This window comes from Artemia sp. Qi Xiang Cuo, chromosome 10 (genome assembly GCF_049724085.1).
Source record: "Artemia sp. Qi Xiang Cuo chromosome 10, ASM4972408v1, whole genome shotgun sequence".
In the NCBI taxonomy this organism is placed as follows: domain Eukaryota; kingdom Metazoa; phylum Arthropoda; class Branchiopoda; order Anostraca; family Artemiidae; genus Artemia; species Artemia sp. Qi Xiang Cuo.
This window is the reverse complement of record NC_142803.1, coordinates 17,122,459-17,150,031: the sequence shown is the minus strand read 5'-3', so window position 1 is coordinate 17,150,031 and position 27,573 is coordinate 17,122,459. Positions and strand designations below refer to the sequence as shown.

Below are 27,573 nucleotides of genomic sequence, written 5' to 3'. Positions count from 1 at the left end.
CAAATGCAATAAAATATTCATAAAAACTACACTTTTTTAAGCTGTTGGCTGCCGACTGTTTGTCGCTTAAATTTTTTGCTGTTTCTCACCCGCGTTTTTTTTTTTTTTTTTTTTTTTTTTTTTTTTTTTTTTTTTAGTAACGAAACTCAGTAACGACATATAGAGGTGTATTTATTAAGATGGAATTCTCGTTTCGCAAATTTTTAAATATGTGTATAGTTGGTTTTGTTTCCAATTACCCCTACTACCAATAACCCTATGTTTTTCCCATTAAAAACCCTTTTTATCTCATGTATAAGAATAAGCGTGCTTGTGTAAGTTTTCACTTAACCAGCTCACATCAGCCAATTTCATTGTCACTGTCCTTAATGCTTTAATATTATTATTGATTATACCAATCTTCTTTTCTTCTTTTAGGTGTTAAGCTTTTTTTTGCTGTTTTGACCCACATTTCTTTTCTTAACATTTGTTGTACATATGCTTGTTTGTTTTTTTTGGGGGGGGGGCTCAAACCCTGTACCCCCTCCCCCACCCTTGTGGATACGGCCTTTATGCTAGTGTAGTTTTCACTCAACCAACTCAAACCAACATGCTTCATTGTCACTGTCCTTGGTACTTTAATATTATTGTTGCATTATATTCAGCTTCTTTTCTTCTTTTAGGCGTGTTTTTCTTTTTGCTTATGTACACTGGCTCAAACATTCTTCCTATTGCGAGGTTTCTTCAGTTAACACACGCCAGACAAGCGTTTCGATCAGAGGCACTTCACTCCAAGGAGCTGCTTCAACGGAGCGTTTTGGGGCCAATTCTCCCTGACGCCATGGTCTGCTATTTAGAAAATCACGGAGCAGAAAAGTTTTCTGAAATTTTCCTTGGGGAGTTTGATACTCCTGAGGCTATTTGGAATAGTGAAATGAGGTATATTTTGTACTCCTGAGGCTATTTGAAATAATGTAAAGAAATTGGAAAAAAGTATTAAAATATGACCTAAAGAGGGGTGAAGTGGAGGCCATGGATAAAATTGCCGAGGATCTGGAAGATGCAGCTAGATGGAATAATAGTAAAATATTGTACTGGCATGTTAATAAATTGAGAGGGATTAGTCAATCCGGACTTGTCCCAGTTAAAGATAGAAAAGGGCCCCCAACTATTGATAAGGAAAAGGTAAAAGAGAGATGGGCAGAACATTTTGAGAATATGCTAAACCGAGTTAGAGTTGCAGGAAAATATATAGAGGAAAACGAAAAACGCATGTGATACCTTGGATGTGAAGGAAGATTTGTTTTGTGAGAAAAAATAAGCGAGTGTACTAAAAATATTTAAAATAATAAGGCTCCAGGTGCTGATAGTTTGGTAAATGAGTTTCTTAAATATGGTGGTTCTGAGGTTAAAAATAAGTTACTGAAGACTATGAATATCATTTTTGAAAAGGGGGAAGTACCTAACGATTTTAGGAAAACCTAAATTAACTACTATTTAAGAAAGGTGATAAAAGTGAGAGTGGTAATTATCGAGGCATTGGTCTGGTCCCTGTAGGTAGCAAATTACTTAGTAATATGATACTTTTTAGACTGAAAAATACTTTAGACAAAGTTTTAAGAGAAGAACAGTGCGGTTTTAGAAAAGGTAGAGGATTGGTCGATCAAATTTTCACTCTTAGGTTAATAATTGAGAAGTGCCTGAGTTGTCAAACACCTTTGGTCCTCAGTTTTATAGATTATGAGCAAGCGTTCGATTCTGTTGATAGAAGAGCTTTAGCAAAGGTCTTATCCTTGTACGGTATACCAAACAAATACATTAAAGTGATTAGTGCTGTGTACGAAAAAAGTGCTGCTGCGGTTATGCTGGTTTTGTATTAAATCAGGAGGTAAGCAGGGTTGTGTTCTATCCCCCTTTATATGGATCATTATGATAGACTTTGTCTTAAGGAGCACAGGAAGGGCAATGGGAGATCACAGAATCAAATGGGGAGGAAAAAGTCTCCTGAACTTGGATTATGCTGATGATTTAAGCATCCTAAATAAAAGGGTGAGTAAAATGAATGAACTTTTAGAGATTTTGTGAGTTCAGGGTGATCAGGTGCTGCTAATCAGATGGGCAGCTTCACGTACCTTGGTAGCATTATTAGTAAAGAAGTTGGGAGCAGTGAAGGTGCTAAAAGTAAAATAGCCAAGGCTCATTGGTTTGTTTTTGGTTTTTTTCATAGTGAAAAAAAGTTTGGAAGAATAGGAAGATAAGTCTGCAAACCAAGATTGGAATATTGGAAGCTACAGTAATGACAATGGTCTATTATGGCTCTGAAGCATGGGTGCTCCGAAAAGCGGATGAAGATTTGCTAGATGTTTTCCAGAGAAATTGCTTAAGGATTGTTCTGGACACCCGGCTGACTGACCGTATTTCAAGCAGTAGTCTGTACAAAAAATGTGGTTCAATCCCGCTTTCTGGGGCTAAAATGCAAAAAAGGTTGAGATGGCTAGGGCACGTTCTGCGGATGAAAGACGACAGATTGCCGAAGATTGTCCTTTTCAACCAACCGTCAAGAGTTAAACGGAAAGCAGGTCGTCCTCTTCTGGGGTGGGAGGATGTCATATAGAAAGATTGAAAGGAAATGGGAACTTCCTGGGAGGGAGTAAGAGACTATTTGGATTAGTGAAATGAGGTATATTTTCTGCTCCTAAGGCTGTTTGAAACAGTGAAATGAGGTATATTTTCTACTCCTGAGGCTATTTGGAATAGTGAAATGAGATATATTTTCTAATCCTAAGGCTATTTGAAATAGTGAAATGTGGTATATTTTCTACTCCTGAGACTTTTTGGAATATTAAAATGAGGTATATTTTGTTAGTAGTAGTAGTAGTAGTAGTAGTAGTAGTAGTACGAGGTATATTTTCTACTCCTGAGACTATTTGGAATAGTGAAATGAGGTATATTTTCTACTCCTGAGGCTATTTGGAATAGTGAAATGAGCTATATTTTCTACTCCTAAAGCTACTTGAAATAGTGAAATGAGGTATATTTTCTTCTCCTGAGACTATTTGGAATAGTGAAATGAGGCATATTTTCTACTTCTAAGGCTATTTGAAATAGTGAAATGAGATATATTTCCTCCTCCTAAGGCTATTTGAAATAGTGAAATGAGGTATTTTTTCTACTCCTGAGACTATTTGGAATAGTGAAATGAAGTATATTTTCTACTTCTGAGGCTATTTGAGATAGTGGCATGAGGTATATTTTCTACTCCTGAGGCTATTTGAGATAGTGAAATAAGGTATATTTTCTTTAATATGATAGGGTGAAGAATCACTTTCAGACTAAAGTTTTTATTATATTTTACATCTAGTAATAGAGCCAGATAAATAAAACTTTCAAGAATTAGATCATATATAATATATTTAAAACATATATTTATCTTAAATATATTAAGGAAAGTATGTTCAGAAATAGCTTGTTTACCCGTGAAAAAAGCGCTAGCAATTATAAGGAACTAATATTGAGCAAAATTAAAAAAGGGCTTGTGTTTTTTTACTTATTATTCTCTTTTTACTTACTATTACGATTTTACGATTTTTTACTTTTATGATTATTCCCTTTTTACTTTTACGATTATTCCCTTTTTTCTTTTACTTTTTGTGTTATTTTTTACTTTTTAATTTTACGACTATTCCCTTATTAATTACTTATAATTATTATTTATTTCCTTATTCCATATTCTTGAAATTCTTTATTTTCTCTTAAAAGTATTTCCTTATTACTTAACATTATTATTTGTGACAAAAGAGCCAACTTCATGGGCCTTATGGTCGACCCTCGCAAATGAGTCGCGTAATGTATTGCAAATAGATAATTTTTTTACTTATTATTCCCTTAATGTTCCCTTTTACTTACTTTGAATTAATATTTATTTCCTTATTCCATATTCTTTAATTTCTCTTGAAAATATTCGTTTATTCATTAATATTATTGTATCTGACAAAAGAGCACCTATTGGTTGACCCTCGGAAATGAGTCATGTAATTTATGGCAAATGGATTACACTGCGAAGAAAGTTTCTATATTTAGCAAATGTTAGATATAAATGTTAATTTTTCCTTTTTCATATAATTTAGCTAGGAAAAGGTGGGTACGTCACTTGATACCTTTTTTATACTCTTTCCAAATGTAATAATAGCCTCTTGGGGAAATTTCATTTTGAGCCCTTAAAAGGGCTTATATATACCATAGTAGCCAAAAGTTTAAAAATGCTTTTCTGAAAAAAGTTGTCTAGTGAGAAGAAATGGCCATTGTAGCTGATTCTGGAATTTTAATTGTTGTTGCGATTAATCTAAAAAGTAAAATTTTATTTTGAAAACAATGGGAATTTTCCTTGAACAACAAGGAAAATCACTTTTGCGTCGGCAATACTGATCTTTTTTTATTTCTTTTTTTCTTCTTTTTTTCTTCTTTTTTTCTTCTTTTTTTCTTCTTTTTCTTGCATGAACTGAAATTCATAGAGAGTTGTTTGAATAGCTCATTTTAAAGCTAATTTTTACATCTAATAAGCTCTTGAATAATTTTTTAACTTTATATCATAGTCTAAATACTGTGTTAAGTTCCCTTATGGGGCCCCATTAAGGGCTTAAAATGGGATTTCTCGCAGATACTCTTACTAATTAAATTTAGAAAGAGCATAAAAATGCATCAAGTAGTGTATTCACTTTCTCCTTAGCGGAATTTTTCGATATAAAGGCATCGAATGCTTTCTGGCTCAAACTGAGGCTTTGAGTGATATACTTACTATTCGATATCGTTTATCCACTATAATCGATACGAATAACGTACACTCGTCGCTCTTTTAGTTTACTAATAAAAGAGTGGTGAGTATACTATACAGAACAGTACATAAGTTTAATATTTAATAGTCGAGGCTGACCTTCTAAAAGGCCTCACTTGAAAGACGCATCCACCTCTTCTGCCTGAGCGAAGGGATTTGCGTAGAGTAAGCTCCCACCAGATTTAACTCACAAAGGACTACCTCCCTAAGAGGAGTTTTGAGAAAACTGCTATGTTTACTGCGGTAATTTAAAATAATGATCATAATTAAAAGTAGCACGTTGTTTTTGTTAGTTTTTGTAAAATCTTAAATTTTAGGACTTACTTGACTTAACTTAATGCTCCTGCTGGTGGTCCAGCTTAAAGAGAGAGGCCACTCGTCACCTCCAGTCTCGATGGTCCTGACCTAGCAAGATAGCTTCATATGGGATGCCACTGATCAATCATAGGTAGCGCAATAGCGCTGCCTAAGTAAAGAACGATGTTGGCACAATGTATTATTATTATTTATTTTTTTCTTGGTTTTAGACCAGGGCACTTCGTATGAAAGGAGTTGTCGTAGAAACTTCGAAAAGGGCTCATTCGATTGAAAATTGGAGTAGCTTGTGCCATTTTTAATAGTCGAAAGTTATTGGAGGGTAACTAGCCCCCCCCCCCCACGTCCATCATTCCTCCAAAAACATCCAATCAAAATTTTAAGATTTTGAGATTTTTGGCTATTTTGTTCAGCGTAGTTGATTTCCACATAGAAAATATGTTCTTGAGGAGGTCACTCCCCCTCAACCCTCAGGGCAAGGGTTCTTAAATTATGCCCTGGGGGCATATAAGAACGATGTTGGCTCAATGAATTATTTATTGTTTTTTCCTTTAGACCAGGGCACTTCGTATCGAAGAATTTTTCGTAGAAACTTCGAAAAGGGCTCATTCAATTGGAACTTGGAGTGGCTTGTGCCCTTTTTAATAGTCGAAAGTGATTGGAAGGCAACTAACACCCCTTCCACGCCCACCATTTCCCGAAACACAACCAATCAAAATTTTTAGATAGCCATTTTGTTCAGCGTAGTTGATTTCCAGATAGAAAATATGTTTTTGAGGAGGTCACTCCCCACAGCCCTCGGGGCAAGGGTTGTAAGTTATGCCCTGGGGACATATAAGGTTTTTATAGAAAGCGTTGTCGTAGAAACTTTAAAAAGCGCTCATTCGATTGTAAATTGAAAGGGCTAGTGCCCTTTTTAATAGTCGAAAGTGATTGGAGGGCAACTAACCCCCCTCTCACGCCCACCTTTTTCTCAAAGACATGCAAAATTTTAAGATAGCCATTTTGTTCAAACTAGCTGAAAGTTATGGAAATTAGGTCTTTGAGGATGATAACCCCCAGTCCTCTGGATAAGGGTTATAAGTTATGCCCAGCTTGCATATGACGTTTTCATAGTAAGTTATTTCGAATAAACTTAAAAAAGGGATCATTCCACTTGAAGTTTAAAGAGCTAGTTCCCTTTTTAATTGTCAAAAGTGATTGGAAGGTAACTAACACCCCTTCCACGCCCACCATTTCTCCAAACTCATCCAATCAAAATTTTTAGATATCCTTTTTGTTCCACGCAGTTTAAAGTTCTGGAAATTATGGATTTAAGGATGACACACCCCTCAGAGCACCCAGGGCAAAGGTTGTAAGTTATGCCATGGGGGCATATAAGGTTTTTATAGATAGAGTTGTCGTAAAATCTTAAAAAGGGGCTTATTCAATTGGAAATTGAGAGGGCTAGTGCCCTTTTTAATAGTCGAAAGTGATTGGAGGGCAACTAACCCCTCTCTCACACCCACCTTTTCCCCAAACACATTCAATCAAAATTTTAAGATAGCCATTTTGTTCAACGTTGCAGAAAGTTCTGGACATTAGGTCTTTGAGGATGACAACTCCTCCCCTCCCCCAGCCCTCAGGGCAAGGGGGATTAGTTATGCCCTGGGGGCATAGAAGGTTTTTATTGAAAGCGTTGTCGTAGAGAAACTTCAAAAGGGTTCATTTGATTCGAAATTGAAAGGGCTAGTGAATTTTTTATTAGTTGAAAGTGATTGGAAAGTGACTAATGCCCCTCTTACGCCTACCATTTTCCCAGACGCATCAAATCAAAATTTTGAGTTAGCCATTTTGTTTAACGTAGTTGAAAATTCTGTAAATTAGGTCTTAGAGGATGACAACTACCCTCACAGCCCTTAGGGTAAGTTTTGTAATTTATGCCTTGGGGCATATAAGGGGTTTATAGAAAGCCTTGTCATAGAAACTCCAAAAGGGTTCATTCGATTGGAAATCGAAAGGCCTAGTGCCCTTTTTAATAGTTGAAAGTGATTGGAAAGCTTGACATTTTTATAGTAAAGATCGATGTGGGTATAATGTATTATTTTTTTTGTTGTTGTTGTTGTTTAGACCAGGGCACTTCGTATCGAAGGAGTTGTCGTCGAAATTTCGAAAAGGGCTCATTCGATTGAAAATAGAAAGGGCTGATGCCCTTTTTAATATTCGAAAGTGATTGGAGGGAAACTAATCCCCCTCCCACGCCCACCCTCCCATTTGTCTTTATGTTTAAAAACTAAATGTTGCCTTAAGATTAAATCAGAATGCACTGTTTTAATGCTAATTCCCAATAAGGCATCTCAGCAGTATCCCAAGATCGATTGAGGGTATTATGTTCAAACTTTCAGGGCTACTTCTGCTCTTAAAAAGTAACCCAATAAAAATAGCGTAAGTTTATATAAGCTATCAAAGAAAATAAACATATTTTTTTTTGCAAATGGCATCAAGTTTGCGATTTCAGGTCAACTAGAGGAGGTATGAAACTAAATTCCGCAGTACTATTTTTGTCCAGATTTTTAAAAGGGTGTATGTTGTTAAAAATTGCTGAAAATGTTTCTCCAGCATGCAAATAATAGTCCAAACTATAAATTGTTAAAAAAAACGAAAAGATTTAAAGTATTATTTTCTTTTTCCCTGAAAAGACTCTGTCAATATAAAACGAACAGAAATTAATTAAAAAAACTTTCCACAAAATAAGTTTTTTAAAGAAAAGTAAAGAACTCCATTAAACAAAAAATGAGCAAAAATAAAGTCAAATAATCTACCAAGGGTGAAACTACCACAAATCAGCATCGATAAATAAATGAAACCCAAAACGAACAGAAATTACAGTAAATAAGCGAGTCAAACTCAAAACGAGCAGAAATTATCATAAGTTGGGCTCAAAACCCTTATGCCTTGCCAAGGCCAGAAAATCTGCACTTTACTGAAAAAAAATACAAACGAATGTGCATTGTCAATTTAATATATATATACTGATATTTAGTAAAATAAAATTTAATATTATTTGATTTATTAAAGTTATAAAAGTAAAAACATTTATTTAAGTTTTTTTTAATTAATAACAGGAAATGACCAAGGCTGTCCTTCTATCTAGCGAGGCCTTCAATGCGGGCGTGGAAGGCCCGCGTTTTAGCTTAAACTTGAGGAGCTTTTTCTTGATCTAAGAAGACTAACCCGATATAGACTCACACGTTTTTATTGCCATCATCATGGAACTCACAGTTGGAAATGTTCATTTAGGAGTTTCCTCTTATAATCAATTCACATGCAAGATAAGCTCCCACAACATTTAAGACTTAAGGGCCCTAATATGTCCTGTTTGTGTTTTATTTTATTTAAGTAAAACTTAATTTTTAAGAGTAATTTTTATGATTGACCAATCAGAGCCATCTAAGACATAATTTTGTTACATTAGAAAATATGGCAGCTTAGAAAAGCAGTCGTCCTACTTTTTGATGAATCCGGCAAAATTGTCGAGAAAGATATAACATTAAGGGGATTCGATACCGTAAATAATCACCCTATCTTGTCTGTTGTAAGCTGTTTTAGTTTGTGTGGCCAAATCATTTAGACTTGATTTGGCACTTTTCCCATAATTTGCAGAGCATGGATAAGAGATCCGAATAAACGATGGAAAACTAGAAGCCGACACCTCTTAAAGCCAGTCTCCATCTGGCAGATTCTGCAAATCTGCACCAACAATCTGCAAATTTTTTTTCAATGGAGACTTCTTTTCCGGCTCTGTATTGGCAGTTTGCAGATACTGCAACCTTCGACGTTGCTTTTTCTGCAAGATGGCAGATTTGCGGGATCTGCCAAATGGAGACTGGCTTTTATCCTTGAAATCTTAGTATCACTGCTTAACTTCTCACGTTTTGTGCCGGAGATAGAGACATTCAGTCTTAATGAAACCTATATCATTAGAAAGTATGAAGTCTATTTTTGTTTTCGGTTTAACTGAGCAGAGCCTTCTTTTTAAAGTTCAGGAAAGGGCAACCCTAAAAATAATCTGGCATACCTGCTAGGAAAATGCCAAAAATTAGCTCAAAAGAAATGTCATTTGATCAATTTGGCACCTTTGGAAGTTCCCTCTGTTTGTCCCCGCTTTGATTGAAAACCTTGCCAATGCAGTTTCGCTGTCTTTTTAGTCAAATGTCATAGTCAAACGACAAATTTTCAATAGCGATCAATGATACTGGTCCTCTGGAAAATTTACTTATGGAATCTTTTTCTTTGAGACGGTCAGCCGATGTTGAGGCTCGTGAAACGATTTTTAAGGTATCGAATATCTTAACTTACGAACCATTCAGTTAACTTACGAACCATTCAGTGTTGATATAGATTTTCGAAGTCAATTTCTTCACATTTATATTTTCCTAATTGTTTAGTAAGCTACTAGTTTGACGTTAAAATAGGGGAAGAACGTATATCATAGATAAATCTTGGCTTCTTTGTCAACAGCTGTGACTGTTGCGTGACTCTAGCAGTAGATCTTCTTAAATTCGGGTTAATTTTTTTCAGAGAAGCAATTTATAGATTGACTCAATAGACATACTATAATCAAATTCCAGCGAATTCCATTTTCACCGGCAGTGCTTAGACGGATTACTGGGATATTATCCTAGTGCTTTAAAGTGAAAGAGAAGGATCACTCTACTCCCTCCCAGAAAAAAAAGAAATTTTTTATATTAAGGCGAACTTTTTCAAGTTTTATCCTCGCCTTCTTCCAGGAAAAATATTTGAAAGATGAGTCTCTACATATAACGCAAGTGTGAACAACTTTTTGTTGGAGTAGTGCTTTTTTCTTGTTATTTTTATTAAAAAAGAGAAAATCTTACCCTTTAGACAAACGTTATAGCCTGATTTTCTTTCCGCTGATTTTCAACGGGATTTGCTCCTCCTCGTCCCCTACAAAATCTCTTCTTCAAATGAAAGAATCTCTTTCCAGGCAAAATATGTTTGTTATTTTAAAAACTTAGTGGAGTTTTTGTTAAAGTTAAATGGAATTTTGCAAATCAGATTGATTGTCGAATCCCTGTTCATTGGCTAGTTTCATTGACCTAGCTGAGCTAATTACTTCAAATATTGTAAAGAAAGTTTGTCCAGAAAGTGATCGTTTATCGTATTGCCACTTTGTAAAGAAAGTTTGTCCAGAAAGTGATCGTTTATCGTATTGGCACTCTGTCTATTTTATAAGCGTTGTAGTATTTTCCTCCTTGATTTGTTTTTCCAGGCGGGTGATGATTGAAAAGATCGCTGGTCACATATCTGATTTTTCACCTCGTCTGTCCAGCAACACAAGAGCTCTTTACCAATACTGCCCTATACCGGCTATCACCTATCCGCAGCTGGAGGCGGAGTTATTTTGTAATATCTTCTACCTTCGTCATTTATGTAACGTTTCCCGATATCCTGACTGGCCGATCAAACACCCTGTAAGTTCTTCTTTTTTCTAGAAAGATTTTTTTTTTTTATACCAATTCACCACATATGTTGTTTAAATTATCATGTCATATTTATTTTTTTGAGGGGGGAGGGGGTTCACTTTTTTAAACAATGACAAAACATAACATGAAGAGTAAATATGTAATCTACCTTTTGGAAAAATTTGTATCAAGATTCTATAAACTTTTTCCTACTTTAGCCTACTTGAAACACATCAACTAAGCCAAGTAGCAAACCAACCAAAGGTACTATATAACCCCATCTTTGTCCCCATTAAGCAATTGTGCATAGCTCTTTTAGTTAATTTTATTGTTTCATTTTCATTTGGAGACGCAACACTAAAAATAAATAGAAATAAGGCGGAGGGGATAGAAAGATCATTCCCATCCCCTCTTTTTCAATTTCTCACAAAAAGAAGTAAACAGGTAAACACGCCCTTTCATTAGAATTATTATCTGAGATGACATAGCTTTGTATGCTTCGATAGTATTTGCTATTTTATATATTTTACTATATTTATTTTCATTTACTACTTATAGTTTTTTACTTATATATATATATATATATATATATATATATATATATATATATATATATATATATATATATATATATATATATATATATATATATATATATATATATATATATATATATATATATATATAATATATATATATATATATATATATATATATATATATATATATTGAAGAAGAAGATTTTTATTTTAATAAATAAAAATAACAAAAAAAAATATACCCCCAACAGAGAGCAAAGCTCTTAAAATTGGGTTTTAATAAAAAAAAAAAAAAAAACAAAAAAAAAAAAAAAAACATTTCCTCATCATAACAAAAGAGAGAAAGAAAAAAAAACCTGGTTAAAGAAAAAAACAAAAAACATAACAAACATAAAGAAAACACACGCTGGACAAGTGGGGCATGGAAGGCTATCCCAACATGGGTAACAAATATAAACAAAAAAAATAATAATAATAATAAAAAAAATTTCTATTCCACCATCACAGGTCAATACATAATTTTAATATTTTCTTCCTTAGAACTGATATTTGCCGAAATGACTCAATTTGAATTCTATCTTTCAGCCTATATTTATTTGAAATAAATGGTATTTGGTATCTAATTGAAAATCTAGATCTTTCACAATTAACAAAGGGAATTCGATATGTTCCAGAACACCTAAGAGCCGAAGGAGGGGGCAGAATCAACAGAGATTTTTCATAAAAATAACTACTAGGATCTTGTATTTTAAAATGCCATATTGATATATTAAGTTCTCTTATATGTTTCAGATCTAATAAATTCAAGAAAAGAAATAATGTTTCATTTTCCGATGCATCTCTAAGTTTTGATTGACGATGTAAAAAATTTCCAAGTATTCTCACTGCTTTATTTTGAAGGATCTGTAGGGGTTTTATATGCGTCCAAAAAGTATTTAAATAAATAATTGTGCAATAATTTAAATAAGGAGCGATCAAAGAATGATAAATTATTTTTAAAATTGAAAATGGAAAAACATGTTGCAAACGATACATAGACCCAATATTTTGCGAAAGTTTCACCCTTAAATGATCAATATGAGTTTGAAATGACAAAAGGGGATCAATAAAAACTCCTAAATAACGATACGATTGAACTCTACGTATTTTATGCTCACCAACTTGAAGCTCCTGACATGAAATTTTTTTAGTAGCACGTTTTGAATGACCAAAAACCATAAATTCAGTCTTCTTAAAATTCGGTACTAAATAATTAGATACAAACCATCGATTAACTGAACTAACAGTGTTAAACAGATTTTGAATCAATGTAGATGAATCCTTCGCTTTAACAGAAACAGCTGTGTCATCTGCGAATAAAATTGCAAGACCATTATTTCCCTGCAAACATCGTGGGAGATCATTAATATACATCAAAAATAAAAGCGGACCTAATACCGATCCTTGTGGGACACCAATATCTTCAAGATCATTTAAACTAGACAAATGTCCATCAACATCTACCACGATTTTACGTCCATAAAGGTATGATCTTATTATATCTAGTCCTTTCCCTCTTATACCGGAATTTTCCATTTTATCAAAAAGAATTTCATGGTTTAAAGTGTCAAATGCTTTTTTAACATCATAAAAAACAGTAGATACATGATAATTACTATCTAAGCAGTCATTTATTTCTAATACAAGAGCTGCAACTGCTTGTTCCGTCGAATGGCCTGCCCTAAATCCAAACTGATATTTGGTAAAAAAATTTGTTTTATCTAGATAATTAATAATCCTTCCTGTTAAAATTTTTTCCAATACTTTAGACAATGGTGATAAAATTTCAATAGGACGATAATTATTTATATCATATTTATATCCTTTTTTATGCAATGGTATTACACGTGCAATTTTCCATTTCTTAGGAAATGTACCTGAGCAAACACATAAATTTAATATATGAATCAATGGTTCAAAAATTACACCTGCAATATTTTTTAGCAAATTAGTTGAAAGTTCATCATATCCCAATGAATTACCATTTTTTAAATTCTTAATGACCTTTTGAAATTCTGCAAAAGTAACCGGGGCCATAAATATGCTCGTATCTTCAGTGGGCGGTAGATATTTTTTATGCGACCTTGGGGAAGAAAGGTCAACTTCTCCTGAAACAACAGATGATCCAATACTAGCAAAATATTCACTAAACTTCTTACCAACAGCTTGTGGTCCTCTAAATTCTTTACCATTAATATCAAATAACACTTCAGGGTGTAACAACTTTTTATTTCTTCCAATTTTATCTTTAATCAAACTCCAAGTTTTTCTAGGGGAATCTGAATTTCGAAAAGAATTTTCATAATAAAGTCTTTCACTTACTCTAAGGATCCTTACCAGCATATTCTTATAATTTTTAAAACGCGGTAGATTTATTTCCGTGGGATATTTTATTCTAATTTTATATAAACGATTTTTCTCATTAATAGATCTCAAAAGTGATTCATTTATCCAAGGTTTTTTTGGGGTAAGTTTCTTTCCTCTCGGGCTTTTATATGGGCAAAAAAGATCAAGCTTTTCATTCATAATATAATAAAATTTATCTAATGATTGATTCGGATCCTTCTCATCAATTACAGGACTCCAATCAACATCACCAAGCCCTTCTTTTAACCTCAACACATTTTTATGTGAAAAATCTCTACGCTTGGTTTGATTTTTTTATTATGCGGAAAATTTATAAGAAAATCAGACATAATTATACAGTGGTCAGATGAATCATCAGGAATAATAAATGTATTAACAGCACTATAAGGTGAAAAAATATTATCAATAAGTGAAAATGATGTATCAGCTATTCTAGAGGGCACAAAACATACGGGGTTTAGTCCATAAGATAGTGGGCCCTCCAAAAACTGCAAAATATTTCTATCTATTCTATTCTGATCTGCAGATAGGAGTTTCATTAAATCAATATTAAAATCACCCATAACTAAATAAGGAGTATTAAGACTAGCTAATTTATCCAACATACTTTCAAAATGATTTTTAAATTCTATCTGGCTGGATGACGGATTACGGTAAATAACTGCAATTAAAAGCTTCCGATTATTTGGAAAAGAGCATTCAACTACACAAGATTCAAAAATCATTTCAATATTCATTGGCAAAAAATCAATCCTTATACGTGCTGGTATGCAATTTTTAATCAAAACACCTAGACCCCCTTGTTTTTGTCTTTTCCGACCGATGTGAAAAAATTGGTAATCTTTTACATGTATATTTTCAATTGACAAATCATCTAAAAAAGTTTCACATAGGCCTAATATATCTGTATCTGAATCCGACAAAAAAGTTTCAATCACATCCTGCGCAGTCCTCCAACCCCGGCAATTCCAAAACGACATCCTACTTGTATTTACATTTTTTCTTACCAGCTCATTCATAAATATATATTGATTTTTTGGGATATCAAAATTACTAGAAGTATCTTCATCATCACCAGCTACAATAGTTTGAAAAATTGACTGAAATGAAAGAGAATTCCGCTCAAATTCTTTTAACCTTGATGATGGAATTTCACGATTATCTCTATCCATTATCAAATATTAACCCCACGTTAAGAGAAACCACACCAGGCCCTAAAAGACCAGCAAACCATAATAAAAAATAACAATTAAAAAAAAAAAAAAAAAAAAAAGTAATCTCCATTCCAAGTCGTTTTCCCTCAGTACGACTAATCTGCGCAAATTTTAATTTATAAACATAAATATCTTCATAAAAACCAAAAAACACAACTACTGTTTCCAGGCCTAGTATGACTGAAAGCCAAGACCAATCCATAAGAACTCCAATCACAACCCGGCACGCTCCGCACCGCGCTATACATTATACACCATTAATACTTTTTCTCATTTTGTTTTTTTTTACATTATTCCATCCACAACATCTTTTTAAAAAAAGAAGATAAAAAAACACGAGACAACATTACTTCATACCAATATGCTATCACAAAAAAAAAACACATAGAAGTTAAAGCACAACAAAATAATATCTCAAAACCATATTAAACTAAAATAATTAATATAAATATAAATATGACAACCCGCCTAGCATTGCATAGGCCCACCTCGAGGATTTATCGGCACTGACAATTCAGGAATCACGTCATTCACGGAGAAAGAAACACGCAGGCCATTTGGCCGATCAAAACAAAGGAGAGGTGGAACCGATTTTGTTACCCATGCTTGAATACCACAATCAGCAAGCTTTGATCTTTTTTCAATTAGCCTTTTTCTAATATCTCTCACTGCCGTCGGAGCATCATCACTAAGATAAATATCTTTATGACCGCAAACAGTCTTTCCTTTAAGTTTTTTACTCTGTTTCAGAATCGTTATTTTTTGTTATTTAGAACCAACAGTAAATTTAAAAAAAATACGCTCATTTTTTTATTATGTAACAGCAAAATCTTGGGTCTCGTTTACACCTAGTCCTTCTTCACAAACAGTTTTGAAAATCGCTTTAGCTTCCTCTTTATTATCGCAAGGTACATTCCAAACCACTATATTTTTCTCATTCATTCTATACTCGCAATGCATTAACCGATTTTTCAACTGATTATTTTCTTCACGGAGAAACACTGACTCAGCTGTAACAACACTAATCTGTGATTTTACATTTATTATTTCATTCTCAGTAGCCGCCACATGGGTCTGGATCGTCGAAAATTGCTGCGATTGGCCAGATAGCGCTTCCTCAAGCGATTTGACCCGGGTTTCCAGAGATTTGAACTGGTCCGTGATACCGTCAAGCTTTTTTCCATTGTCTTTCACTATAGTTAGAATTTCATAAAAGCTCCGAGCCAGCGTCGAAATTGACAAAGTTTCTCCCTCCTTAGGTGAAGATGACGAATAATCATTTTGATCCTCTTCGAATGAGACTTCTTTACGGTTTCTTTTATTTCGCCCCATGAATAAGCAGCAATTAAAAAAAAATGGACAAATAGTCTTACCTCAGCCGGCAACGATTGTTTATCCACGATGTTGCTAGCGTGCAGTGCTTTTAGCCGCTTGGCACGGCAAACACCTTTTCCAACGTCGGTAATCAAAGGCTCTGTTTATAATGACTCAAATCCAATCCTCTTTTACTCCATGCAATTCTTCAGTTCAAAGCAATAATCACACACCAAAAAATTTTCTTTCATCAATTCAAAACATTAATCTCACAAGCTATTTCACTCCTCAGCCAAAACTACCGCAGGCACGGAGCGCCTAAGGTGTTACTCGTTCGGGGAATGAATCATGACTGATAGTGAATCAGAATGAATCATGTATATATATATATATATATATATATATATATATATATATATATATATATGTATATATATATATAGATAATTTCGGAGACCACAGTGCCTTTCCATGACGATAAAGTAAAAGTTCAAAATAGGGATAAAATCCTTTTTAATAGACAGTGTATAATAAATTTCAGTTTTACTACTGATGACGGTCATTGTATATGTGACCGAAATATTATATATATATATATATATATATATATATATATATATATATATATATATATATATATATATATATATATATATATATATATTGAAATTGAAATTGATATAATCATATTTTAAAGGAGGATTACAATCAAAATACTAATAGTAAAAGTTACATCCGTATCTGAGTATTTATAATTGAAGAAAAGAAAGAAAATATTAATAGTAAATGTTATGTCTGGCTTTGTATAAATACGAGGTATATATGTGCCTCGTATATATATATATATATATACACGTACGGTATATATATATATATATATGCGGATACATATATACTATATATATATATATATATATATATATATATATATATATATATATATATATATATATATATATATATATACATATATATATATATATATATATATATATATATATATATATATATATATATATATATATATATATATATATATATATATATACTATATATATATATATATATATATATATATATATATATATATATATATATATATATATATATATATATATATATATATATATATATATATATATATATATATATATATATATATATATATATATATATATATATATATATATTGAAATTGAAATTGATATAATCATATTTTAAAGGAAGATTACAATCAAAATACTAATAGTAAAAGTTACATCCGTATCTGAGTATTTACAATTGAAGAAAAGAAAGAAAATATTAATAGTAAATGTTATGTCTGGCTTTGTATAAATACGAGGTATATATGTGCCTCGTATATATATATATATATATATATATATATATATATATATATATATATATATATATATATATATATATATATATATATATATATATATATATATATATATATATATATATATATATATATATACTGCCTTTTACTATCACTAAATATTTTGATTTAGCTTTAAAATTATTTATAATTAGCCCTCTCCCGATATTTTATTTTACTATTGATTCGATGAGATCACCCATGGGGAGAAAAACAAACAAACACACATCCTTGATCTTTTTCTGGGAAAAAAATACAAAATTTCACGCTTTTGCAGATGGGAGCTTGAAACCTTCAGAAGATTCTTTTGCAAAAACGTTGAGGTGAAATAGTAGAAAATACATTAGCCTTCCCCTACCTGCCTCTCCTGGAAATCAAGACCTGAGTTCCATTTGGCCCCTTCAACAATCTCCAAGGGTTTCAAATTGATACCCCAAGCCATTTCAGATATAATGCAGATACGTTATTTTGATCACATCATATCACATAGTGTTTTTTGATTTACCACGCAGCTTTGACGTGAGTAAAATTTACTTCTCATCAGAAATTATAGTGAAAAACATATAAGAAGATGAATATACACCTATTCAACATGAAACATGAACGCGTCAACATCCAACATGAAGATGAAACCTAGCGGATATGCCATTTTGTTAACCTTTGCAAATTAAGTGTCTTTCAATATTTACTCTTTTTCTTTCTGTTTTGAAAGGGTCTAAGCAGGGGTCTCGGCTAAAATAATTGTATTTTTCCGATTTTTTCACTTTCTGAGATTTATGTTATTTTTATTGTTTTTCCTGTTTTCTTTTTTAGTTCTTCGCTCAAATGATTTTGTTTATGCTAAATGTGTTTTCAGATAAATTTGGAAAGCTGACTGTCACTTTTTTCCGGTAAACATACCAGTTTTTTTTTAGCTGGCTATTTTTTATATCCAAGGGTAGACTTCCAATCCTTTGTTTGCCTTTTTTGCCGATTTGTCATAAATTTCAGTAGCCAAATGCAATTTTAGTAACCTATTAAGCAACTTTATAATATGGCAACACGCAGATTTTACTGTCTAAATTTGATGCAGTTTGATCCCCCGATTATAATGATATTCTCATTTCATAAGGAAATGTCATTTGACGTAATAAATATTTATTTCATGAGAAATATTCATTTCAGGTTGAGCTATTAAAGGATGTTCTGCAATCATGGAATAATGAGATCGAAAAAAAGCCGCCATCTATGTCAGTAGAAGAGGCACTGAGTGTCTTAAATTTGTCCCTTCCTGTGGACAACATGCAGCATGAAGAGTCAACCATTAGGAAAGCTTATTTCAAACTTGCACAGCTTTATCATCCAGATAAGAATCCAAATGGAAGGGTATGTCGACTTGTTTCCTTGTTTTGATGAGGAATGCAAAGGAAGGCATGGGATAAACGGATCATCTGAACCCCACGTCTTTGGGTGTCTTTTGCACATCAAAATTTGCACAACAAAAGAAAGGCTATTGGAAAAATAATGACTGCTCGGTTTTGAGAAAAAAAAATCATAGTTCATTAATATTATGATATTAATAATATTATCCCCCCCCCAAAAAAAAAATAATTTGGAGAAAAAACTATTATATAGCGCTCGCCTTGACTATCTGATTTTGGACCCCTCTTACCTCCCCCCTCAATAAAAGGGCTTAAGGGATTTAAGAAATAATAAACTGTTCAAAGGGCTCAACTCTCATGAATAAATTTTTGTTATTGTATTTAACTTTTGATAGACCTCTTTCAGATAGACCTCTTTTTTTTATAGACTTCTATTCATTCAAATATTCTACCAAATTATATCCTGTCAATTATAGTCTATTATATTTTAACAGACTTTTGATACAATTTTGTCATGTCCAACTTTGCGTGATTCTCGAATTCAACTTTTCAAAGCTAATGGAAGAGTTTATAATTCACATTACCGAAATGCTAATTCATTGTTTTAATATAGGAAATTCTCTGAGTGCGATAAAGGAATTAGGAAAACATTGCAAGTAATCAATTGTACTATCAGGCCATCTTCTCGTCATAATTCATCAATTTATCGGGAAACGGGTCTTTAATTTTCTTAAAAACTGTTTTATCTCTGCAAAAATATATTCTGAAAAATGAAATTCTATAATGAGAAAAAAATATTATGAAAAGCTATTCTAAAAAAAAATGAAATTCTATTCACTAAGAGAAATAGTAAAGAGATAGTAAAACAGCAAATTAGTATGATACACTATGTTATACTAGTATGATATGATAATTTTATGCCGCTTGGGGGGGAGAAGAAAGTATTTAGCGAGGGTTAAGGTACGGAGTGGTCCCTTCTCTTGTCCGATGTGCGGGGAGTCTGAAGATATAGAACATTTTAGGTGTTATTGTGAAGAACTGAAGGTACTTAAAAGGTAAATTTTTGGGAGGAATGTCATGGATAGAAGTTGTCTAAAAAACAAAATAGTAAGTAAATGCAAAGGGGATATTTGAAATTTGGGAAGTTTTGTAAGTGTGGGGATAAAACATAGGGAGGGTTTTCTATCGTAGTGTTATTTTCAAAATAGCAAAATATATAAAATAGCAAATACTATCGAAGCATACACAGCTATGTCATCTCAGATAATAATTCTAATGAAAGGGCGTGTTTACCTGTTTACTTCTTTTTGTGAGAAATTGAGAGAGAGGGGATGGGAATGATCTTTCTATCCCCTCCGCCTTATTTCTATAAAAACGAAAGTTTTTTTCTCTATAAAAAAAAGAAATAGTCGTATTTCTATATAGTATGTTAAAGATAGTCTTGTTTGTATAAAAATATATATAGATAACAACATTTTTTGAAGTGAAATTCTAATAGCATATAGTAAAATAGCAAAATAGTAAATAGTACAATAACAAATAATAAAATTTCAATAATAAAATAGTGAGATATAGCTGATAAATAGTAGGAAAGCAAAAGTAAAAACTTAAGTATTCAATATTATCGGAGATAAGAATTCTAATGGAATGGCATTTTTACCTGTTTGCTGGTTTTGGTGGGAAATTGGAAGATATGGAGACTAAGAGAGGATTAGGAGGTACAAGATCGTTTCGCCCCCTTTCCTCCCTCTATGAGCGTCCATACCTCATATTCTTTTTTTCCCTAAATGGCCGTAATTCGTAAATTGACACTACCGTTTTTGGATTGTCGTAGGTCTTCATTTGGGAAAAATATATCTTAAATTTCTTCGAATGTTGCTGTATTTTTATATAATATATGTGGATATTAACCTTATGTTTTAAAATGAAATTCTTTACACTAAAAAATAGCAAAATTATTAAATATATTTTAAAATTTGCTCGGGTATGCCATCCAGGTTAGAAGGGTATTAATAGAAGGGTAATGCCTACGTATTGGATAGTTTTAAAACCCTTAATGAAGGTAGTTTTAATTAAGGTGAGTTTTAATTTCACCTTAGTTTCTTTTAATTATTTTCCTTTAGTTTTGACATTTAACATTCCTCTGATCTAAAAAATAATTACTTTTCATTTATATATTATTATTTTTTCTATCTAATTTTATGAAAGTGATTTCAGCTCTATCAATTTCTGAGAAATTTGGAAGGTGTGACTTTTAAGGGATGAGTGGGAGGCCTAAGATCGTTCGGACCCCTCTCCTCCCTCTATGGGTTGTCCATATCTCATATTCTTCTTTTTCTCTGAATGGCTCTAATTCGTAAATTGGGACTTCTTTTATGGACTTAGCTCTTCAATTTTCGGAAAAATATATCAAGAAAATATAATTTTCTTGAAGGTTGCTGCTTCTTGTATATAAATTTGAACGGGTATATCATCCAGCTTTGAGTATTAATAGGAGAGTGTGGCTATGTTTTCTTGGTATCGAAACTATATCCCACTATGATTATTTTGAATTGACCAAATGACCACTATGATTATTGACCACTATGATTATTTTGAATATACCAAATATTTCGGTCACATATACAATGACACTATGAATTGACCACTATGATTATTTTGAATATACCAAATATTTCGGTCACATATACAATGACCGTCATCAGTAGTAAAACTGAAATTTACTATACAGTGTCTATTAAAAAGGATTTTATCCCTATTTTGAACTTATACTTTATCGTCATGGAAAGGCACTGTGGTCTCCGGAAAGTATATATATATATATATATATATATATATATATATATATATATATATATATATATATATATATATATATATATATATATATATATATATATATATACATATATATATACATATACATATATACATATATATATATATATATATATATATATATATATATATATATATATATATATATATATATATATATATATATATATATATATATATATATATACATATATATATACATACATATATACAGGGTGGGCGGAAAGTAACTCCCTATTTTGATTAATAAAACACTGTACATTATATTTATTTATTCTCAAAAAAATTTATCATACAAGGTAGGCATAAATGGTAAGTTATCTCTAAAATTCAATATGTGCCACAGATCTTTCCACCAGCTGCTGCAAACGTTCAGGAATGGCATCCACTGACTTTCTCAGAAACTCCGCTGGGATGGTGGACATGCCTCCCTTAATTCGATCCTCCAGTTCTTCGAGTGTCTTTGGTTTGGAGCGGTAGACTTCTTCCTTTACCCAACCCCAAAGAAAAAAGTTGCAGGGTGTCAAATCCGGGCTCCTGGATGGCCATTCAAGTGGACCACGACGTCCCAACCAACGCCCCGGAAAGCGAGTATCCAGCCATTCGCGGACAACAAGAGCAAAGTGTGGTGGGGCGCCATCTTGCATAAATATCAACTCGTCGATGTTCTCCCATGTGCTGACAACTGGCCAGACTCTTTCACACAACATATCAAGGCATCTTTCAGCATTCATGGTGTTGCGCAGAAGAAATGGGCCCACAACCTGATCTGAGGTGATACCACACCACACCGTTACTTTGGGTCGATTAAGCTGTTTTTCAACTGTCATCATAGGATCCTCTCCTGCCCAGTAGTGGCAGTTGTGAAGGTTGACAAAGCCTCCGACGTGAAACACAGCCTCATCAGTCCAGAGGATGTTGCGGAAGAGATGGGGTCACTCTTCATGCCAAGCCAGCATGATTTCTCCGAAGTCCATGCGAATGTCATAGTCCTCATCCGAGAGTGATTGGCAGTAGTGCGGCTTCCACACACGCCAGTTCAACTCTTTCTTGAGCACAGTTCACACTGTGTAGTGGGGGAGTCCGCTTTCCCGAGCTGCTTGGCCAGTTGACTTTCCTCGACTATGCTTGAACATTGCTTGGACTGCGTGCACTGTCTCCTGGGTCGTGGATGTCGAAGGGCGTCCACTTCTGCGAATATCTACCACAGATCCTGTGGTCATGAGCTTTGCGTGACAGTTTCTTATTGTTTTTGGATCCACTTGGGCACGTGGTCCATGAATAGTCCGTCCCCATCGTTGAACTCGTACGACAGATTGCCAAACTTCATATCGTGACGCCAGCTGGGCACGCTCCTGAACTGCTTAGCCATGTTACACTGCTTAGCCGTGTTAACTGCTTAGCCATGTTACAGTTTTATATGAAATCAAAAACAGAACTATCAATAAAATTGTACCATTTGAGAGAATTAATCATAAAAATATGACAAAGCAGTAACAAATTATATACAATTTATAAGTAATTTAAAATAGGGAGTAACTTTCCGCCCACCCTGTATATATATATATATATATATATTATATATATATATATATATATATATATATATATATATATATATATATATATATATATATATATATATATATATATATATAATATATATATATATATATATATATATATATATATATATATATATATATATATATATATATATTTTATATATATATATATATATATATATATATATATATATATATATATATATATATATATATATATATATATATATATATATATATATATATATATATATATATATATATATATATATATATATATATATATATATATATATATATATATATATATATATATATATATATATATATATATATATATATATATATATATATATATATATATATATATATATATATATATATATATATATATATATATATATATATATATATATATTTACAGTCTAGATCTAGATCTTGTGGTGTCAAGAACTATGTTTTGGATAAAACCCTGTTTTACATTGTGAGTAATTTCCCAGTGGACACTTATTTGAGAACTTTTTATAATCTATGGGTTGGTTATTTTGACCGCTGTGATTTCCCCTGGGATAATTATTTTAGCTCAGTGTTGCCGATTGTAAGTGTCCAATAGAAGATTTTATTACGTAAATCTTATTAGCAATATTCAACCTTTTCTTAAGGTGCGTCGACAGTACCACGTCGTTTTCGGGATGTCAACGGAAATGGAGGACAAATTATTCTTGAATGCTGTATTGAACTTCAAGCCGTAGCATGGAAGGAGGAGAAAAACTGGAGGGAATAATTGATACAGGCGTCGGATTTTTCACACCAGAAGAAATTCTGAAAGCCAAAGAATCGCTCCATAAACTAATGCAGTTTACAACACGCTGTAAAATTCGCGCAAAAGATGAAGAGAATTTTACGGACATTTGCAAATGGATACACAAAGCTCACGCCAAGAAGACCAAATTGCCGACCTCTGTTATTGATTCCCCCTGCTCAGTCCCAACTACTAGTGAAGCTAATGCAGCAACCGTTGCTATTAAGGTGAATGAATTGTCTCGAGTTATTAAGAACCATTTTCCTAATAATGCCAACAAACCCATCGAATGGCCAAGCGCTTCAAACCAGCCTGATAAGCCCTCCTATGCAATCGTACTGAAAAATCTGCCAGAGTCGCGTGTTAACCCCAGTTCGAAGCAGAGATTAATATATTAGGTATGTGCGGGTACGAGTGAAAAGTCTGAATTACGAAAAGTCAAATCAGAGTGGAAACTAGTGGTTCGTTCGAAAGACACAGTTGAAACCATTATTGAGTCAATCAAGACCAACCAGCCGCAGATTTCTGCTGCCATAAAGAGCCCTAACTATACTGGTGTAGTGAAACGAGTTCTCTCTGACGTATCGGCGGATGAGCTAACTGCACTGATCCCGAGAGCTACGAAGTCTGAACAGCTTGGCAGTTCCCGTACGTTCAAAGTATTTTCCAGCTGTCGATCGGATTTGGATAAATTTATTAAGGACTCTGTGAAGATCTATTACGAAAAACTGCCCACTGAAGAATTCCTTTTCTTACTCCATCGTTGCTACTCATGCCAAAACCAAGTTCACCTTGCTGCCAAGTGCACCAATAGCCTTCTCTGCTCCAGATGTGGCGCGTCTGACCACATCTCCAAAAAGAACGATGCAGAAAAGTGTACTCGTGCTTTGTTTTGCGTTTCCTGCAAGAAAGTTGGTCATACCTGCTATAGCGTAAAGTGTCCGAAAAACCAGCAAAAGGCAACTCATTAACATGATGAATAACGAAATCTCTAACATTTCACTATTTTATTGGAATATAAACGGAAATTTTTCCGAGCGGTCTCTTATGGTTGACCAGTTTGTGAATAAATATAATGTGATATTGCTGCAAGAACATTTCATCACAGAAGCTGGCCTAAACCTACTAAATCTCTGGCCTTCCTATTCAGTGTTCTCCGTGCCTGCAAAACGTTCATCTCCGCGGGGCCGTCCGTCTGGCGGTGTTGCCACGTTGGTTAGCAATCTTCTCGCGTGCGAAGTATACGAGAGCAGTGACAATTTTCTTGCAACTAGACTAGATAACCTGCTAGTTAGAAATGTGTACCTTCCAACTGATTACCGTGACGACAAATCTGATAGTGCTTTTGCTATAAGTGGTGCTAAACTAGCCCGCTGCCTTAAAAAAGCCGAACACGAGTCCCTTGAGTGCATAATAGTGGGTGACTTTAACTGTAATTTAGAAGTTGACATTAGTGCCCAAAATAGTCGTTATTGCATTCTAATATGGATACTTGAGAACCGTTTTACTATTCACCGGAAGAACAGAAACTTTTCGTATATCCACCAATCTGGTTCTACGTCCAATCAAGACCATATTTTTAGCTCTAGTTCTTTGCCAGTACGTGAGGTTCTTGTCCTTCCGAATAGATTCACTTCGGATCATTTCCCAGTTCAGTGTATTATCAGTAGGCCTACCTCATTTTTTGCTGCGAATAATTCGTCAATTTTCACTCAGAGGTGGCATGAGGTTCCGGTTTGGCGTAAAAGTGATAAAGAAAAGTTTCAAGATTCTTTTGATCTTGTTCTGTCAAAAATTCGTGTACCGTTTGACCTACTTATTAAATTCTTTCATCGTGATGAAAGAGATGCGCGGCTACGTCTTAATATTTATTACACCGAGCTGACCCATGCTCTTCTGTTTGCCGAATCTCAGGGAGTGCCCAAGACTCCTGCCAGACAAAAAACTCAAGAAAAGGGATGGTCTTCTAACCCTTTGTTACAATTAGCATGTGACCGAGCTACCTTCTGGTACGGGATATGGAAAGAATGTGGTAGACCACACTCAGGAGTAGTTAAAGAGACTAGAGTTGCATCTAAGCGTAGGTTTGGGAAGGAACTTGCTCGTCAACGTGTGCAGTTGAAATCTGAGCTTTCTGAAAAAGTAATTAAAAATCCTAATCTGTTATGGAAAATGTTTGATAAGGAGTCAGCGGGTCCCGAGTCAGACATCCCATCTTTAACCTGGATAAAGAATTACTTTGATGAGTTTTCAGCCCCAAAACAGGATATTAACATTTCTGTTCATGAAAAGCTTTCATCCCTCCTCTCATCAATTCCATATACAGATTTCATAGTTACCCAATCACAGGTTGCGTCCATGGTCCGACGGTTGAAAAAGAAGAAGTCGGCTGGCATTGACCGTGTATCCACCCTTCACCTTAGTCATTGCAGCCCAACTTTCATGGGATACCTAACTCTTCTCTTTGAGATGATCTTCACTACTGGACTCGTTCTATCGGCATTCAGTACTGGGTCGCTTAGGCCAGTCCCGAAGAAAAGGAAAAAGTACTTCGGAATGTGCTTCGTTCAGACCGATCACAGTAGCACCAACGCTTTGCAAAATCTTCGAACTTTTGGTCACTGATGAAATCCAGGAAAAATGCTGGACTCCCCCTTCCCATTTTGGGTTCCAGAGGGGTCTTGTTTGCGACCACGCCATTTCTGCTTTGGCTTCAGTCTTAATTGACGCTGATGAATCAAAGGAGTCCATTGTTATAGGTCTACATGATGTCTGCCGTGCCTACAACTGACTTCTCCACGACCAACTCATTCTGGAATGGGAAAGAGAGGTGTACAGAAGGACATCCTACTACCCATTAAAGACATGTACGACCACCTACAGGCTGAACTCCTACTTTCTGGCCATGGTCGAGCCCTCACTGAATATACACCAGACGTGATGCTGTCCTACCGAGGGAATCCTGTAGTCCCAGTAAAAAAGGGTACTCGTCAAGGATCAGTCACATCTCCTTGTGCCTTTAATAATTGTATTATTGAACCACAGTCTACTATCGAGACAACATGCATAGCTCGGGGCATAGACGTTACAATGATAGCCTACGCCGATGACATTCTGAACCCCAGCCGCACAGTCGCAGGTACAGAGACTACCTTCTCGACACTACAATCAAATTACAGTTGCATTGGCTTTGACTTTAACCCGCAGAAGTCAGATATTCTTCTGTTCAACTGGCGCCAAGAAGAGGTCTCGTCTCTGAGGCTGGGAGAACTATCTGTAGCCCCTGTCTTGAAAATTATTTACCTTGGTTTACCAATTGGAAAGGATCTAAAAACTACTCGCTCCCTTTCCATTGATCATCTCAGTAAACGCCTGGCTTTTGCTTACAGTAGAGTAGTCTCATCTAAAATCCGTTTCAACCGTTTAATTCTGGCTCGACTTTATAACGCAGTATCCCTTCCCCATTTCCTGTATCTAATCCCTTTTTGGAGAATGTTTCCTGAGCCAGAGAAAAGAAAGCTCAGATCCGCGTTTTTTATGTATGCGAAGTTCTTGTTGCGGCT

General features: G+C 33.8%; 1 protein-coding gene across 1 annotated transcript in view; it reads left to right on the top strand.

Moving 5' to 3' along the window:
* Positions 1-27,573, top strand: part of Rme-8 (receptor mediated endocytosis 8) — a 251,427-nt gene that overhangs the window by 175,032 nt on the left and 48,822 nt on the right. Inside the window, exons 19-25 of the mRNA XM_089095924.1 lie at positions 663-918; positions 10,398-10,599; positions 18,609-18,809; positions 22,456-22,646; positions 23,955-24,345; positions 24,409-24,942; positions 25,049-25,676. Of these exons, the coding sequence (XP_088952050.1) occupies positions 663-918; positions 10,398-10,599; positions 18,609-18,809; positions 22,456-22,646; positions 23,955-24,345; positions 24,409-24,942; positions 25,049-25,676 (2,403 nt within the window). The remainder of the gene's footprint in view (positions 1-662; positions 919-10,397; positions 10,600-18,608; positions 18,810-22,455; positions 22,647-23,954; positions 24,346-24,408; positions 24,943-25,048; positions 25,677-27,573) is intronic.